At 47.4% G+C, this 19,424-nt stretch overlaps 1 protein-coding gene across 1 annotated transcript in view; it reads left to right on the top strand.

Moving 5' to 3' along the window:
* The window catches only part of SH3RF2 (SH3 domain containing ring finger 2), a 38,766-nt gene that overhangs the window by 7,760 nt on the left and 11,582 nt on the right, over positions 1-19,424 (top strand). The window contains exons 2-5 of the mRNA XM_026046263.1: positions 8,672-8,941; positions 11,531-11,626; positions 13,496-13,822; positions 17,798-17,800. Of these exons, the coding sequence (XP_025902048.1) occupies positions 8,672-8,941; positions 11,531-11,626; positions 13,496-13,822; positions 17,798-17,800 (696 nt within the window). The remainder of the gene's footprint in view (positions 1-8,671; positions 8,942-11,530; positions 11,627-13,495; positions 13,823-17,797; positions 17,801-19,424) is intronic.

Here is a 19,424-nt window from a genome sequence, read left to right on the forward strand (position 1 = left end):
GCCCATCCTCAGCAAAACGCCCTGCTCTGCGGCCCATCCTCGCAGGTCACAGCAGAGACTCTGCAGGGGCTGCTCTGCTCCCTGCTGCTCCAGACCCCTGCAGTGGGGAGCGAACATGTTCTGCACTTGCACAGGCAGCTGTGGGTGCTCTCATGCTCAGCTGGGGCACCCCGGGTGGTGAAAGGTGCTTTCACCTACCACCTACCACCTTTACAGCATGGGGGAAGTCTTCAGTGCAAACAGAAACATCAAGTAGAAAGAGCTTCTGCCATCCTTTGATGTCGCTGCTTTTTCTCTACTCCTCGGAGGCTTTGGGGGTCTTGCAAACACAGCAAGAGTTTCACATTTAAAGCCTAGTGGTACCTCTGCTTCGCAGGTGGTACGGGGCAGGGAGCAGGCTCCAACTCCACAGGTCTCTCCTAAAGGTGACTCTGAACAGCCCCCGAGGCTGCGTGCTCCCTGTAGCTGGATCTTGGTCACCTCTAACTGATGCCAGAAAAGCTCCAAATGGCTCCAAAATAAACAACCAAAAAACACTTGCAAATTTAACTCAGAGTGTCTAGTGGGAGAGAAATCAAACTGGAAGACATCCAGGGTTGGATTTCTTTYCCTCCTGGCAATGATTAGCACTCTTCTAGAAATAAATTGTTCTTCTCAAGGAGGCTGTTGTGTGTTACAGAAATCATGCATCTACAGCAATATCACTGTCTCTGCACAACGTGATATTAACTCCTTGGCACAAATAATGCAGCACTGGAGCAGAATATGGTGTTGCAAGCACAGCTTGGGCCTGTGTCACCTTCCCTTTTGGCTCAGGACCATGCAAAGAATGACCACATCTCCACTCTGCAGCAGCATCACTGCTTCTCAGCATCCTGCCAAACATCTTGGGCAACATACCAGGGCCTGGCCTTGCTTTTCACAGCTCATCYGCAATCTTCCAGTCCTATTTCTGGCCAGCTGTTGTTGTTCTATTCCCAGCCTGTGACTGAAGCCTGATTCCCAAGCACTCTGTGTGGGACAGTTCTCCAAGCAGCACTGCTAAAATTTCTGTCCTTCCGAAGTCAGTGCTCCACAGGCACTTAGCACACAAATCGGTTTCCTTATACACAAGACCCTTGGGAATAATTGCTTTCCTGCAAGTGAAGCTACACCCATGAAACTGAGATCAGAATCAGGCCCTTATTACTTAGTGCAAGGACACTGTCAGTCTGGGAGGACACCGCAGGCTCCAATGTCTCTCTGTACTCTAGGGAAGGGCAAGGCCGGGGCATTCCCTCTGCAGCACTGCTAAAATCAGAGCGAGGAAAATCACTCAGGTGCCAGCCCCAGCTCGCTGAGAGCCCCSATCAAACCTGGCGCGAGCCCCTTCCGCCCCGCGGAGCCGTCTCCACCATTCACATCAGCAGTGAGCCCGATGAGGGTCATGTGCACGGTGACTCGAAGCGTTGCTGTCAAACCAAGGTACATTCATTGCTGCTGAAGCAAGAATACAAAAACAACAAACAAAAACACAAAAACAGTATTCCTAAGGCTCATTCCTACTGAAATATATTTTCTTCCCTTTGGAAGAAAGCAATTCAGGATAAGCAAAGTATTTGCACAGTTTTTTCCCTGCCACTTGCAAAACACAGCCCCATGGTGTGATTTTTAGCTCACCAAAGCTCCTTTCACACTGTTAGGGCTGGAATGAGAGTTTACAGCAGAGGAAGAAATGACCTGCAGCAACAGTCGGTGAAGAAATGACCTTCCCAAGGACAGCACTAGCTTTCTACGACACCTCCAGTTCTCTTCTAGCATTGGCCTAGGCCCATAGAAATGGCCAGAGAAGAGAGCACACCTGAAAACGAGCAGCAGGCTGTTCAAAGAAATAATTTGTCATTTGTTCCGTATGCTCACCTGCATTGTTGACATAACTGGAGTCAGACTGTTTGGAAGACGGGAGGAATCCACTCTGACATCCTTAGGTTGGTCTCACTGAATTTATTTGCGGTGAGCTCTGTTTGGAAATGGGATGAAAGAGCAATTGGCTCCTGGCTGCCGAGGTTTGCGGCCTCCTTCTCACGCTCATCTCCATCGGTCTGGTCACGAAAAGGGACAGCGTCACCAGCCAGTCACACCGCTCGTCACAGGGGTTTTAGTGGGATCTCCCTGGCCGAGGTTTCCGAACATTCACAGCGTTAGTCAGAAATCCCTTCACTTCTTTGTTCTTCCTAACTACCCTCCTTCCTTTCCTGGCAAGTTTGGTGCATCTCTCTGGTCATCCCCTTTGTACCAGTGCTGTGACCGTGTGACGTTATAATAATCCAGTGTCACTAACAAGGCAGTTACAACTAGTTCATTTAAGGTAATTATAGTGTGCATTTCCCCCAGCTATGAAGAGATGGCCTCAATAGCTTCCTTACACACACACACACACACACAGATTTTTAATTTGCTGCTTTGTTTTGTATGGAGGGAAACTCAGATGTGTTGGATAACTGCCCTAGCACTATGGATGCCAAATGCTGGGAATAATAGAAGTAGTAATAATAATAAAACTTTTTTCCTGTATCAGGCACAAAAGCACTATGGGGAAAGCACAAGAGGCGCATTTGCTGCCATCACCTCTATTGGTGCAGTCGCCAAGGAAAGCAAAATACCTCGCACAGAGATTGTGCACTACGTTGCAGCGACATGACGGGGGTTCTTAAGCCTGCAGTTTACTTGGTGCCTTTTCTGGCCTCCTACCTGTTCTGCACATACCCTCCCGGGCATTCGTCAGCCCCCACAACTGTCCTTGTGCACAGGAGGGCAAGGTTGTTTCCCAGCCTTTCAGGGCGCTTGCAATACCTCCCARTGGGCTCCATCGGGTAATGAATGATTCATCCTTCACTCGGGCATGACAGAAGAAAAAGAATTGGACATAAACAGTAGAAAACTGAAGTGGAATAAGAAGCAGGCAGCTGAAAAAGTTATGACTAACCACAAACCATGGAGACAGAAAAAGGCTTTTTGGGGAGAGGGCAATTCTCTCTACGGTATTCAAAGGCACACATTTCCACTAGCTAGAAAAATCRTGTTTCCTCAGCCCCAAAACACACACGAGTTGGGGTTTATGAAATCTAGCTGGACAAGTCCCAAATATCTTGCARTATTTGCAAAACATGGCATTGATCTATTTCTGCTTGATACCATGAAAAATAACTCTGAATGCTTTAATGCATTAAATTATTCCCCTTTTCCACTCAACTTTCACTATATTTTAAGCTTTCACATGTGAAAGACATGCCTCCTAATGCAGTGCTACTATAAGTGCAGTACTGCGTGCCGTCCCTCTGCTGTGCCTATTATTTTTTCATTCTTACATAAACCAGAAGTTTATTCTGCACACGATTACAACAATTTTAAATTAAGCTTTACATGGAGCTTTTTGTAGATTTTCTTCCCACTGAATTTAACAAGAGATCTCAAGTCAATATTTGGGCAATATTTGGGCTGAACATCTTGCTGCCACTGCCACTTCATGAGAATAAAACACTGCCTTGGATTAATAAAAAGTAATGGGACACATTAATGGGACAGGAGAAAAATCCATCATAACATTAAATACAAGGACACCACGTCTGACTGAGGAACTTGGGCATATTTCAAGCCCAGGAACAGGCTGGAAACACACACAGCCCCGTGCTACCTACACACACACACCTGCTCGTTATCGCTGAGTTTAATTAGCACTCTGGTCTCTGCCAGTGCAATTAACCTACTTTAAATAAGGCTAAACAGATTTCTCGTAGAGAATCTAGTGCAAGTCTAAGCCTGGACAGAAACCAGTGAAAGCCTGAGCCAGGAATCAGGTTTTAGATGAGCTACGAGCTCCGCTGCATTTCAGCACCACAAAGACTGGTAAGACGGGAGATGTCTGTAGAGGACTTGCSCTGGCTTCCCCCAGCTTGGGCAGAGGCTGCTTAGTGCAGGTCGATTTAGTTACTTCCCTTTGTCTTTTAGATGTTTTCTGAACATGCTGAAAAAATGGTGACCCTGACGTGCATGTTTCTGAACACTTCAGTTGGAAACAAACCTTGTAGAAGTCCTCTGAAGGAGGAAAGCACTTTGCGCAAGGAACACTTTGCAGGTGGCTCCGTGTGGGGAGATAAAGGCTAGTATTATGTCCTAAATCAAGTAGCGAAATCAATGGGGTTTTTGTTTTTGTTTTCTGGCTCACTGTCGGAGCAGACAAGAGTGGGCAAGAGCAGACAAGAGCAAGAGTGGGCTCTTGCTACACAAAGTCACAGGCAAGGCTAGGTCTGTGTCTCACATGGCCAGGCTCAATCTGCTGGCTCATGGAGGAGTTGTAGGGCTGGAGGGGAAGGTAGAAATGCTAACAGAAGCGCAGAAGACAAAATGTGGTGTGTGGGGCTGCTGAGCAACAGAATTAGACAGAGGCTCTGCCAGGCGCAGGAGAAAACCTGTGTGAAGGAGAGGCAAGAAGCGAGTGGGAGGAGAGGAAGGAAGCTCTGAGAACTGAGGGGTGGCTGCAGATGAGGGGGCACGAGAGGTGGTGTAGGAAGAAATGGCAGAGATTGATGTTCAACTGAGACTGCAAAGAGCTCTCGTGGTGAATAGACTCAGCCTAATCTGGAAGGAGGGAGAAAACTGCTAGGAGGGAGAAAACTGCTAGGAGGATTTCAGGGGGACAGGATAAGAAGAAACTTCCTAAATTGTACTTTGGACAGAGTATAGGACAGAGAGATACGTTTGTAAAGAGTTAGTCACCGATAGTTAAAAAAAAAAATAACCCTGAAAGGGAAAATCTTTTAGAGAAACTGGGAAAGGAAGAAGCAGTAAGATTTCTGCAGGAAGTAAGAAGCAGAAATGACACAGAAGGAAAGGAAAAGGCTAAAGGAGAGATGTAGAGGTTGCTCCTCGTCCTTAATCTCCTGCTCAGAACTGCGGGAAGCCGCTGCATCAGCTGCGCCACATTCCTGCTTGTGGGCAGAGCCTGGGAAAGCCTGCACCCAGAAGCAGGCCCGGAGGTTTCTCAGCCCATGAGAAACGGCAGCCAGCACAAGAAAAGCCTTCTGGAGGCAGCCACAAGCACATCAGCAACTCCATCAGCCCCACGGCGCCTTCCCGCACGGCCGCCCTCGGGAAGCCGGGAATGCACCAGCTGACCAGGCCTGTTTCTCCCGCCTCGTCTCAGTGCGGAACCACAAGCGTCTCCACGTCCGTTCCCTGCTGCGCACGCCGAGAGCTGCGGGCTGTGCTCTGCGGAGCGGTGCYGAGGATGGCCGAGCCCGGAGCTGCAGCCCGCGCCAGCGGCGAGGGCCTCCCCTCCGGCGCAGCTCAGCCCTCATCCGTCCCCCCACAGACAAACCTGCGCCTGCCGAGGGGGCCGCGCAGGCCGGCACAGACACCCCGGTGTGTGGGATGCTGCRCCATCCCACCGGGCACAGCGCCAGCGCCACGGCCGCTCCGGGCAGCACCCACCTGAGCAGCCCTCTCACAACCCGGCACTCATGTCCCGTCGGGGGCCTCTCGTCCTCACACTGCGGGCATCGCCTGGAGGGGCACAGAGTCTCAATATCCTGCTCTGCCCTTCAAGTTGCATATGAGACAAYGGAGCTTCGTCTTGCTTAGATAGAACTCACTCTTAGAACAGATCAGAGCAGGTGCCAGCCTGAGGCTATGCACCTACAGGCAAATAATATGTTACCCAAATATTGTGCATTGCCCTCAAAGCTGAATTTCAAAGAAGAACTTAGCAAATTTTAAAAAAATTGCTGCAAGCCAAGACTGGAATTGAAATTTGGCTGGTAGTCTCTGGGTAGCACTCATGCCATTGTGCAAGTTTGTGCGGTGATTTTTTTCCAGGCCTCAAACGAGGCCACTTTGCAGGGATAAAGGAGGCTCGGGAGCCTGCCAGGACACTTTGCAGGGATAAAGGAGGCTCGGGAGCCTGCCAGGACACTCTGCAGGGATAAAGGAGGCTCGGGAGCCTGCCGGGACACTTTGCAGCGATACAGGAGGCAGACACGGGCTCAGGAGCCCTCCATGTGCAGGCGGCCCCGATGTGGCGCTTGGCCGGCAGCTCGGGGTGCTGTGCATCTCCCGCCACGTGAGCTTCCCTGCACTCCCATCTCCTTCAACCAGCTCACGAAGCACCTGATCTTTTTTTTTTTTTTTTCTCTCTCTCCAATCAAAGGGAATAAAAAATATTCCAGGCTCTTCAGCATCTCTCTGGCTGCTCACCTTTCCCCAGGTAGCAGTAGATATGCATTTCACTTCAGAGTTCCTCCTGYTTTTAATGCATTTCCATAACTCGTTCTCAGTGTCTTTTATACTCTGCTGTGTTTTGCGCCACAGCCATTCCCTCTTCATCCCCGCGTGCTCTTCCTTTCCCRTACCCGTGATTCTCCTTTGTGCCGGAGCTGTGCCTTCAATGCCATTAAGCCAGTGCATGTTTTTGCTATCCGTGCAAGTTAACAGGCAGGACAGCTTAATTAGGACCGAGCATTAAATTAATCATTTCCCATTTCAAATGCTTTGAAGCCAGCGCTGCACTCAGAGTTTCCAGCCTTTGGCTCCTCTTCCTGGCCGCGGATGGCTGTGGAAGCGCTGGAAGAGCCTTCCCCGCCATCTTCTCCACACGTGAAGCCGGAGTTCCCTCACGGGGGCGGCCATRCGCCTCCGAGCACGGTGGGTTTGTTGGGCGCCACATCCCGGTGGGCGCCTCAACCTGCCGCGCGGCTCCTCTCCACGCATGCAGCAGCCTCGGGGCGAGCCGAGCCCCGGGTGGGCAGCATGGCTGCTGAGGAAGGCTCTCTCTCGGAAAGGCCCACGCAGGAAGGGCCCCCAGGTGGCGGCAGCCATGTCGGCGCAGCCTGAGGCGGCGGGGAAGCGGCGTCAGCGCGCTCGGGAACGTTCTAGACAACTGCAGGTCGGGGGATTCAAAGCTGCCTCTCGCTGCAGAAAGGCAGGTTGTGAACCAGTTCCCCATCTTCTACAGGCAGAACGCAGCCGGCATCGGTGCCGCGCCATTTCACAGGCAGGGAGCCGAGCCGGGGCCCAGAGCAGCCCCAGCTCCTGCAGTCACGTTGAAAGCAGTGCTGCGTGGCCGGCAGGATCCTGTGCGGGCAGCATTTGGTTCCTCTTCGTCCAGCCCCACGCGAGACCTTCCCCTCCGGGCCCAGAGCAGCCTCTGGAGGCACCACAGTACTTGGGGAAAGGGAYGGAGCCACTAAATAGATCTGCTCGCCATTTCACATCAACCGCAGCCACAAGCGGCAGAGCAGCTAATCCCTTTTGAGCAAGGAAAAAGAACCCACGACAGCGATACTATCAAAACAGAAAATTGTGCATGCTTCAAGAACAAGCACTATCTGCAGCTATACAAGCTCACAAAATAGTTTAGAATGTGTGTTCATCGCCTTACTTCATACCAAAAACAACGGCTATTTGCCTCAAGAGATGAGAGATTTCCCCGAAAGGCTGCACAACTGCCTGGTGCCTTGGCCACCCTTGCACTGATGTATGACAGAAATTCGTATATTATATACAAACATGCTAAAATAGCATCATTAAATGGTCGGTGCCCTRTAAGTAAGCACAAGGCTATTTGTTCTCCTGATTGTTACTTCTAACTCCTGCAGGGATCGCAGGTGGCTGGCAGCTGTTCCTGGGGAGGAAAACACACATCCCGACAGCATTCAAGCACATACAGTGATAGCCATTTCCATCAGAACTGGAAGGACAGAAAGTAACTCTCATCTCTGCTGAGCATCTTTTCCCAATGGTTTGCACTTCACATAAAAGCATGGTGTTGCAAAATGACAACAAACCAATTGCTTATTTGTTTTAGGATGGAGTTTTGTGGAACACACTCTCATCCAGAAAATCTCCTCGCTCACTCAAGATACTTCCAATGCTCTTTAGGACAAGCACATAAAGATAAAAGTCTTTCAATCTCCGTAATTTCCTGTGTGCAGAGCCCCAGTGCACATATATCCAGAACAGCTACCTAACGAGTGCCAAACATCAGYGTACCTGCACTCATATCCTAGGAAAAATATGTGCTACCTACCCTGCTCTCAAATTGTACCTCTAGGGATCATGCCGTACTGCAACAACAAAACTAAGAAAGTYGCTCTTCCTGTAATCTAGATTAAAGGCAAAAATAATGTCATGGTCATAGTGTTAACACGGAGCTTACCCTGGGAAAGTAGTAGCCTGCACTTACCTTGTTCTTCTGGCTTTTTCTGAAACATRCATTGCTGGCCACTTCAAGTGACAGCAAGTGGGTTGGCTGGACCACTGCTGTGACCACAAATGATTCTAAAGTAGAAATATCCTAGCTTATTAAAATGGATATTTGAATATAGGAGAACTTACATCAGACAATAAGATCCCATGGGAAGACTAGCTTAAGGAATTAATTGTTTCTTAATGTTCTTAAACAAGCTGAGCCTGCTTTTCATCCTGATACAAATTTGGAATAAGGGCTTGGGAGCTTGTCTTCAGTAGAAAAGATGAAAAGAAAGGATGTGGGTAGTTAATGACAGTCAAAGCTTGCTTAAGCATTAGACCTCTTAACTTTTTTTTCCAGTAATTACTAATGTTTTGGGACATTCTGCCTAATTAAAGATCACTGTCACAGATGAACTCTAAAGGTTCCTTCTTATCCATCCCACAGGTTCCACGAGCCAAGGCCTTGTACAGCTACCGTGGGCACAATCCTGGGGAACTGAGATTCAACAAAGGAGACATCATCATGTTGCTCCGACAGCTGGATGAAAACTGGTATTTGGGCGAGATCAACGGTATCAGCGGGGTTTTTCCAGCCAGCTCCGTACAAGTCATCAAGCACCTGCCGCTGCCACCACCCCTCTGTAGAGCACTTTACAACTTCGACCTAAGGAGCAGAGACAAAAATGAAAACAAAGACTGCCTGACATTTCATAAGGTAATGCCACCCTTTCCGCAGCCAGCGGCTGCATAGTATGGGTTAGGCTGTTTTTCCGCTCTAGATTGTGCCATATCATATACTTTTATGACTCCATCGCATCCTTCTTTTCAAATCCTAAAGCTCTGTACAAAAATCAGTAAGGTTGCCAAGCCTCACTAGTACATATATATATATAGCTCACATCAGTGGCTGAAAAATCTCACACGTAACTTCCACAAAGACATGCACTGATACTTAAAGAATTAGGTGCATCCTGAGAGGGATGCAAATGCAATCTGTGAATAGCAATTTGAGTCCCTTGTTTCAGGTTCTCTACAAGGCTCCTCTAATCACTCAGGAATGGATGACAGTTGCAGTCTGCTTTCAGTACCAAAACACTCTGGTGGTATCTTTAAAAGATRCTTAATGACATATTAAAGAAAATTGCTTTTGAGACAAGAGGTATTTTGTTTACACACCTTGAACATATTCAGAAAGTCTATTAGAAATATACATTCAGAGTAATACCCAAACTTTTCCCGTATCTTTTTATTCCCCTAAAGTTACAGAGCTTGCATATGTTTTCTGTTACGATTACCTGTTTTTCTGAATAACTGCACATCCCAAAGTCTGCTCTCCCCACAGTGTCAAAATGAGGTGAGGCATCACAGAGTAAAACAGAGAAATCGGTGCCTACAGGCATCAGTCTCCCAACAGAAAAGTCACCTCTTCTTCTTTCCAGCTGGCAGCACAGCTCTGATGTTCTTCTGGCTCTCACTGATGGAGAGAAGCATGAGAGGGAGGCTGTGGTGCAGGCCAGGTATCTCTAAGGAGTCAGAGTTGAATGTGGGGTGGTCAGCGGACAAGAAAAATCAAATAGCCAAGAGCCAGTTGTGGTTTCTGACTAAGAAGGTGAGGAACCAAAGGAGAAAAAAACAGTTCTCAGCAGCATCGCACCATCAGCAGCACAATATAGTGGGGGTTTTCTCTTTACTGGTGCAGAAAAAAAGGCAGCAACTCTTCCTTCATCATTGCAATTTACTTATTAACAACGGGCACCTTCCTCAGTTTTCTGCCATTTGGATTTGTTTTTTTCTTTTCCACTTTGTTTGTCTTTGTTTCACTGCTTACTCATTCCATTTATTTGTCTTAAGAGGCTGTGCTCATCTCCACTCCCACAGCAAAGTTCACACATAGAGTCACACACATCTGAAACAGATGCTTCTTCAAAGAGGCAAGAACATCCTCCTCTACCCATGCTTTGCAACACTGATCAGCTGCTGTATGAAGTGTTGAAAGATTGGGRCAGTTATTTTGGTAACTTCCTTCTGAAATAAGCTCAAGAAAATGCCACAACCAATATTGCTTCTTGAGGCAACTCAATTGTTCRAAAATAAGAGCTGGCTTCTGAACTAGCTACAGAAAAACACAAAAAAAMCCCAACCACCCAACCTCGTGCCCCCTACACAAACGCACCTTCAAATCCTCAGCTCTTGCTGCTTGTTCTTGGGCTGCACCTGGCTCTGCAGGGAGCTCCTCTGCCTCATCACCTCTCACACCTGGACAAGATACCTCTTTCGGTTTAATACCCTCCTGTTTGCCCCATCTTCACATACCTTTGCCCTCTACCTCTGGGATAAGTTGACAGTAACTTGGCAACAAACCTGCCTGGAAATTTATATAGTGATTCCAGTGCACTGTSAAGGAGCAATCTCTTATCACTCAGGAAGTAGATAGCAGATAGCCTTGATTTGCCTAGCTGAACCTCCAGAGCCATTTACCTCACTGCAAGACTAATAAAAAACTTGTATCGATTCAAATGGAGCCTGTGTGAACACAGACATTTTGGCCAGCAGAAACCAGCCTCTTGAGCCACTTGGAGCCAATAGAATTTTAGCCCCAAACTTTGTGTGTTAGTTCGAAAGAGAGAAAAACAATTTGTTCCTGTAAAACTATTTACTCTAATACATACATCCCTGACATATCCTTAAAAAGTTGAAATTAACGTTAAAATTTAATAACATTTAATTATTGCTGAGTTGCTCAGAGTGCAAGTCTTTCCAAAGAAATTTATCTACCTGTCAATACAAACTAGCTTTTTTTGCCTCAGCTATTTCCACATCAATAATACCAGGATTTTTCAACTCCAAAAAGTGATCCGAGTTTCTTGGCAGCATGACACCACTTACCTARATACTTGCACAGCTTTTTTCATTGGTATACAGCAAAAATGCCACTTTCATTATTAGTTTGTTGCATGGTGATTGTAGAATCTCCACATGATGAAAGTCTCCAAACAAGTTAAAAGCTTGTGTGCTTTTTTGTGCAGTTTGCATTAGATTCTTGTGCACGCTCCTGATGCAGCCAGGCCTGCACCTTTAAATTAAAAACATGTTTAAGCATTGTGCTGAATAAGGACAGACAAGCCTGTGTTTCAGAATAAATACATACCGAAAGCTTTGCTGAACAGAGGACTTTATAGGGGACACACCACTGAGGCTATTTAACAAGGTTGCTTTGTGAAATTACAGGGTGAATCCTTCTTCACACCTACTATCCACCTCTCCCACAAGAGACGGTCGGTAACAATATACTCCTGCCTTTCAGGGTGATATCATCACCGTCATCAGCAGAGTTGATGAAAACTGGGCAGAGGGCAAGTTAGGCGACAAAGTAGGGATCTTCCCCATCTTGTTTGTGGAGGTAGGTACAGTCTGTTCTCAGCCGGGTTCGATCCGTCACAACACTGAGCACTGCGTCTGGGCCAGCCGGCGAGGGCCGCRCTGCACGGGGCCCCTTGCACCTCCGTGGCTGTCTCTGATGGAGAAAGCAAGCACAGCTTTCCCTCTCCCTCACTGAAACAAGGACCAGCTGAATATGGACAGAATTGGGGTTCAAAAACATCCAGACAATTTCTGGCAGAGTATCAAAATAGTATTTATAATTGGTTCTGCTATAATTATGTATAATAACTATGCTTCGCTGAGGATACATATCGTTGGTCCAACCAACTGGCTCTGGATCACAAGGGCCTCAAGACACAGGCAGCCTCTCTCTGCCCAAGCCAAACCAGAGCGTCAGAGGCGGCGTCATGGTCGTGGCCGTCTCCACAAACCTTTAAACCACCTGCCCTAACTATTTCTGTTGTTGTTGTTAACGCTGGTCTAGACATTAATTGTATTCCTACAGTTAAGCTTGAGATGCAGGGTGGAAATGGCACCAACAAGAATTCCTAGAAAAAAAATCATTTTAATCATCATAATTACTGCAAGCATGTCTTCATGACTATTTTATAAAAGGACACTAGTAAAACATCTTATTTGAAGTTCTAATATATTTTGTAAAATGACTTTTCATTTAATGAAATCATTTAAATTCAGTAATTACTTACTTGAATCTGACATTAATAAAAAATAAGTTAACGAGGACCATATATAGTCACCAGGAATTGAAGAAGGCAAAGGTAGGTCAAGTTTGGCAGATACAAGACTTCTATTGGATTACTACTTTATATGTGTACACATGTGCACACTATGGTTTTTAAACCTTGATTTAAGAAGTGAGGAGGAGGGAAACATGAAAACAATCCATAGTTTAAAATGAAAATGCTTGAGACAACTACCTGTTCCGTGTAAGAGTAATTCTTGTTGAGCCCAGGAGCCAGGCATATTGCTTCACATGAGTGGGCGAGAATCTTAAAGTTTTGCAATTTGTTAATGTCAGCAGTAAATCATGATTAATTCCTTTGGCAGTCATCGCGGTAAAAAAAACATTGTCACCACATGCCCTTTGCTATTAATACTGTAGTGATCAGCAGTTTCCAAGAAATACTGTTTAAATGTTGCCTCTATGCAAATTCAGGGCCTGACTCCTCTCATTAAAAACAATGGTTAAAAGGCTGGGTTTTTTTCAATGAAAACAGGATCAAGCTATGAATGTTTTGGCCTAGACAGATCTAATTGTATGGATCTAAGTCTGCTCCTGAACTATCCACTATCAGGGAGGACTTCTCTAAATTAAGGCCTAAAAGATAACTGCAGAGGTTTAATATCCTGTTGCGACACACACCCAAGTTTGCTAGCGCAAAATGTAAGAGGAAGATGTGCCCAGACATCCCTTCTAATTTAGAGTTAAGGTTCTTACAACGCTCTGGCTGATGGAGGGTCAGCCATCTCCTCTTATGCCTCTGCAAGTCAAAGATTTTCATAAAAGACAAAGTTTTCTGTAGAGCACAAGGATGGAGGGGGAGGGCAGGCACAGGGAGAAGCCATTCAAGTCTCAGTAACATTGGCTGGGCAACTAATTTTTCAAACCCATTTTAACTTGGCTGTCAGCTTTGTATCAGTAAAAATATCAGCTTTGCATTTGGGATTTGTCATAGAAAACATAAGAGTAACATTAAAAAAGGCCACAAATTTTTAAAGATCATCTATGATGTCATCTCAAATCTGAACACAACTGTGCTTCCAGACAGAAAAACACTGGGAAAAGAAAAGAGCAATCACTGGGCTGAATCTGTGAGAAGTGTAAGTTCTGAAAWACCAACATTGTTTTTTTCTTTTTTTGTTGCAGCCAAACACTACTGCAAGAAAACTCCTGCAGACAAGCAAAAGCCACCAGGCTCCTCAGTTTAAATGTGCATCACCCTCACGAACAACAGCCACCAAGTCAAAAGGCGCAGATTCACCAGCTTTCCACAAGGCATCCGACTCGAGAAGGAAGAGCCTGAGACAATTCTCAATCACAACTGCCTTAAACACGCTCAACAGGATGGTCCATTCCCCTGCCGAGCGGCAGGCCCTGGAGATCAGCTCTCCTGTGCTCATCAGCTCCAGCAACCCCACGGTGGCGACCCAGAGCAGTGAGAAAGGGGAGCTGCCTTGTGGCGTGCCTGTGCAGGTAAGACCGCAGCGGGATCAACAGGACACAAACACAACAGTGCCGAAATGTAAATTCTAGCTAGAAATGTTTGCTGCACGCATAGAAATTCAAAGGGCTAAAGYACACACACAAAAAAACCAACTCTCACACAACACTCTTAGGAAGGATTAAGTCTGGCATTTAAGAGTTTCTATTTCTGGTGATGCAAACAATATGCCAAAGCTTAACTGAACTTGGATCATTTATTATGACTTGCATATTGTTTAAAAGACAGACAAAGTACCTCTGGTAACAGCATCTATAGCACATCACCTGTAACAGCCTAACACTTTTCCCTTCCTTATAAATTAGAAGAATCTGTCTTCAGATTTCAGAAACCCAAGAGAATAAAAAGAAAGATTAAGTTATCAAAGTGACTAAACTTGGATAAAAAACATTCCCTTTATGATTTTGTTCCTACGATGGTAAGCTGCAGGGACAGAAAATGAGAAAATGAACAGCTTCACTTACAAAATAAAATATTGCCCATTTTAGAAAGATTAATCAAAACATAATTCTCTGGGGAGTAACTGGGCCTTGGCTTGTTTAGATACACATGCCAATGTACATGCCTAAATTCACACTACAAGCAAACCTTTATTTTGCCATATTACAATAYTGATCCAAGACAGACCGCCTCAGTGTCTGCAAAATTGCAGAACACGGGGAGCTCGCCAAAAACTATTACTAAAAAGCCAAAACTCTCTAAGCAGGGTATCACATCTTTGGACATCCTTACACGCAACCTCAGCTCTGCCTAGAATTTTTATGCAGGTGGAACCCTAAGGCCCCAAACACTCACGGAGGACTCTGCACCTTCAGCACGCCAACGCAGGTGCCTCTGCAGCGAGGCTGCCGCAGGCTGCCACGTGCACACAGGGTCCTGCACGCACAGCTCTCCTGGGCACGCTCTGCACCGCTGCATGTGCACGCAGGGTCCCGTGTGCGCAGCGCAGCTCTCCTGGTCTCGCTCTGCATCACTTCTCTGCGCCCCTGCACGAAGCCCAGCGAGCCAGTGCTTCACAACCGCTTTGCAGGGCACGTGCGGATATTCTGGCATGGGAAATCCTGCCCCAAAACACAGAGCTTCATTACCACATTCTAACCCATTGTTTATTTCTCAGAAATCAAACCAGCTTCCTCACAAAAAGCAACCATGTGCCATGCTACAACTCCTGCTGGAATCATCGAGCCTGCTGCTTCTCCTACGCAGGCTTCTCCCTTCTCCAAGGCACGCAGGGTCCTTGCCCTATCAGTCTGCTACCTGCACCCGGCCACCCTCCGGGTGAAAGTTTCTACCACAAGCTTGCAATTACCACACAGTCTTGGTTGGCTATGAGCTAAACCTCAAGCCAAAGCTTGCTGCCAGGGGCTGGGATCACAGAGCCACGCTGACCTTAGGGCCGTATTCTCGACATATTTTAGGAGAAAAAGTCTCATTCCTTCTTAACACTCTGACCTGAAATCTCAATACAGAATCTTTACAGATCATTTCAAATGGGAGGAAGCAGTTTTTCTTTAGATTTATATGACATCTGTCATATTCAAGGTTGCCTTAAATGGTTTCTAAAGCAATAAGCCAATCCCTGCTAGTTCCAGTCTCCACACCATAAAAACCCAGCAGGCATTTTGTACTTAGCACTAGCCTGCAAAGAGCCTTGGATGTTAGAGCCTGCTTTATGTGAGAGGAAATGAAGCCTTACAAGAGAACTATAATTCAATTGAAATTTATCCCGTCTCATGAACCCAATATCGTTTTACCAAGAATGTCTCAGTGCGAACTGTTGTCAACAACACAAGCAACAGAGCGAAAATGTTAGCTTGTTGCATTAGAATGGTTCTGAATTTCCTTTTTACTACATGCTAATTTTCTTCTGGAGATCTACAGGAGGGTATATTTGCCTTTCTTATGGCCACCCACGATGCAGTTTTCCCTTTTCCGTATCCAAATTTGGGTTGCTGAATTTGATTGATCCACAAATTTGAGATTGTTATGCAAGTCTTGGCGCAAACTGCCACATTAGACAATGTTGATTTTTAGTATTGCTTTCTAATATTTCTAATATTAATCAGATTGAAAGTTGCAGTGGGAAATTTGTTAATAAGGGAACCTTAATAATCAGAAGAAAAATTTCAAGACTAGGAATAAAGAATACGAGAACAATGGTAAAGTAATGGAGAGATGAGGAACGATGTTAATTCCAAAGGTTACTTTCCCCAGAGCTTGTCAACTTCTTGTGCAATTTTTTCCCTGATAGTAGCAGACTTCAGAAAAAATAGCAGTGCATCTCCAAAAGCGTGGTTGTATTAGGGCAATTTTATACACACATCACCATCTGGAGGAAAAGCGATGTGTTTCTTGGATTTAAACTACTCCAAATAAGATAGAAAAGGTTTAGAAATAATGAACAATTTTGCACCTAATGCCAGTGCTGAACATTCAGCCTTGGAGTCTGAGCCATCAAGCCAGGGGGGTTGTTATGAGCAGCAATATAAACGAAGCAGCTGCACAGACTGAACTGCGCCCTTAATTACTGCTGTGCATTTTTGTGTCCTCGAGTGAGTCTTCCGAGGCCGAGTGGCCTGGCTCTTTGTGGGCGGTCACAAATGTGGTGCAGCAGATGGAGCCGAGGCTCTAGCCGAGCTGTTTCCACTCGGGGCTGCAATCCTCAGCGCAGTCCATGCAGGTGTCAAGCCCGCGCTCACCGCTCCGCTCAGTGATGAGTACGGATCCTTGCTCGCGATGCATCAGAGCCACCTGTGAACAGCAGTGTCTCCAAAGGGTTTTCCAAAACCTGGCAGGCAGAAAAATTTTTGAGAGCAAAGCGGGTAAGAATTTCACTGGCTGTTAGGGAGTTGCTCCATAAGATAACATATAGAGCTGGACGGGTTTAGCTGAAGAAGGGCTTAGCTCATGCAGCAGCCTTTGAAAGGAGGGAGAAGCCCCACGCAGAAGGGCTGGAGAAGAGCTGCCTTGGCAGGGCCTCCCGAAGGCGGCGGCGCCTGCCCCTTGCCGTGCAGGAGGAGGGACGGCACTGCAAGGGCAGAGCATGAGGAGCACGGGGCAGYGGGCAGGCTCTGCTCCAGGGGCAGTGCGAATCCGGGCAGGAGGAATGTGCTCCACACACCGCCTGCCCCGCGAGCGGGAGCGTCCGGGCGCCCCGGCTGGGGCTCCCTGCGAAACCTGGGGGCAGCTGCCGGGAAACGCGGGAGCAGCCGCCGGCCCAGGCTGCACACTCGGCACCGCAGCTTCCCAGGCTGCACACCCGGGACCGCAGATTCCCTCCCGCGAGGAACTGCCCCCGCCACAGCACCCAGGAGCCCTGCTGCTCAGGCTGCCGGGCCACATGTCCCTGCTGTGTCCCAAGTGCACACTGTGGCCCTGCAGTGTCCCGAGCGCATGCTGTGGCCCTGCCGCGTCCCCAGCTCGCACCGTGTCCAAATTTGGTCCTTGGGGTGAAGAGCTGCTAGTTTCAGCCCCTCTGCGGGATGAGGCTGTGCGGCCTGGCAGGCTAGCTGGAAGGGACAGTAATGCTGCCATCGGGTGTGAAAGGCTCGGCATGGCAGAGCATGTCCCTACCCCACAAATCCTGTCATGAACAYGCTCTTGACAAGGAATTCCCCTTTCAGGAGGGAAAAGGAAGAGCTATTGCAGAACTCAAGCTAGCAAACACGCTCAGGACAAGCTGGGTAGAGAGCAGGAAGAAAGGGTGCTAAGAAGAGACAGAAATCTTGTACTTTTACAGGTTTGCAAGTTATCTGTAGGAGACACAGCAACTAAATCCTGAAACCACCTTTATACTCATACCTGGCTAGAAAACATTCAAATAAAATACAAAAGCAGCTTTGGCAGAGGCTCTGAAGGGATCGCTCATTATGTACCATTGGGAATGGAGAGAGGTCAAAAAAAAATAACCTCCCCATCCAGAGGGGAAGTTTCATCGGGAATGCTAGCAAGTACAGGAAAAGAAACTCCATATTTCAAAGCTTTTGATTATCAAAATTATTTTAACAGATTGGTAATTTCCAATCAGCTTCATTTATATGAAAGAGGCAAGTCTGATCCCCAGYAGGAGAAGAAAACAAGCAATGCAAAGATGTTTTGAAGCTTACCTGCCATTCCAGGTCCAGAAACAGAGGCTGTAGTTGCTGGGGTTTTAATTAACTAAACCCACTACAGAGAAACAGAGCTGGTGAGTCACTTTTTTCCCCCTAGGTCCATGCTACAAAAATGCCCCAGCCCTGCATTAGAGACATGACCACTAGAAATTAGGGCTGAAACGAACAGGAGATGAAAGCTCTGACTACCTGCATCATTAAAGGTCTTGCAGTCTTTACTGCAGAGCACAAGTGCCAGGCAGGCTGCAGCCCAGGAACCCTCCACTGGCCTGGGTTTTCCCAGGGCCTCTCCGCTGAAGCGGCGCCGCTGCTGGGAACCGTTTCCACCTCTGGAAAACAGCTGCCCTGCCGCAGTGCTCAGCAGGTGATCATGAAAACGCCACACCGAGCGGTGCCATCGTTCCCCTGGAGCCCCGCRTGCAGGCTCAGTACGCTGCGTGCTCTACTGCCACCAACCTGCCACCAGAACCCTCATGTCCCAGACCGGCTGGGCCACAAGCATGAAGATGACGAAAAGAAAAGCCAAGTTCCCGGRTAGAAACTGGAGGGGACGCCAGGAACGCACTCTGGTGGCCCAGAGCAGCTCATCAGCAGCATGGACCTTCCCGTGCAGTGCTCCACAGCACCRCTCTGTTCCACAGTTCTCTCGGAAGCACATTCTGGCTGTGAAGGTGGTAGACTGATAACCAAGAGGACCAGATCCCCACCGCCAGGGCTGGTGCAGTGCCAGGTGTGGCAGCACGGCTCCCTCCTGCCCTCGTGACAGAGCTCAGCCTCCCGTCTGCAAGACGGAGATAACAAAACCTCCCTGCTTCTGGGGCTGCTCAGAGATTCCACTAATCCCTTACTGTTTGCAAAGCACTTGGAGATCCTCCAAAGCAAGGCATTACTGAAGAGCACGTGCGTCAGCCCTGCCCAGAGGGACCACCTCTGGAGGACAGAGATTTAATTGTCCTCGTTTCATTTAATCCTCTGCCTTGCTACTGAAAGGGGTGAACAAGAAGGAGCCAAAGGCAAGTGAAAAAACTCCAGATTCAATTGTTTGCTTTGCTATTTGAGTGAAATGGACTTTCAAGTGAAAAGGATGGTCTGCACCCATCCCTAGAAATTTAGTTTTCAATGAAATATGTTGCAGCCCAATGGCTAAAGCAATTTGCAGCCAACAAGAAAAATATTTCCACTAAAACAAGCTGTCACAGATCTCCCGGCAGGACACAGCCCAGGGCCTTCACCTTTTGGCATGGCAGGACTCCCTGCTCAGAGAACCTTCCCATGACACAAGTGTCCTCACCAGGAGGAAGAGGCCAAGGCTCCTTCCAGGAGACCTGGCCTGGCCAGAGAGGAAAAACACGCAAGGAGACACCCAGATGTACACCTGCCACTGGGCACCGCTTTGCCATTTCTTAAAGAATCTGACATAGCTGGCTAACGGAGTTTAGGATTTTTTAATCTTTGTGCATTT

This window comes from Nothoprocta perdicaria, unplaced genomic scaffold, assembly GCF_003342845.1.
Source record: "Nothoprocta perdicaria isolate Ctin4 unplaced genomic scaffold, notPer1 scaffold_107, whole genome shotgun sequence".
NCBI classification, from domain to species: Eukaryota; Metazoa; Chordata; class Aves; order Tinamiformes; family Tinamidae; genus Nothoprocta; species Nothoprocta perdicaria.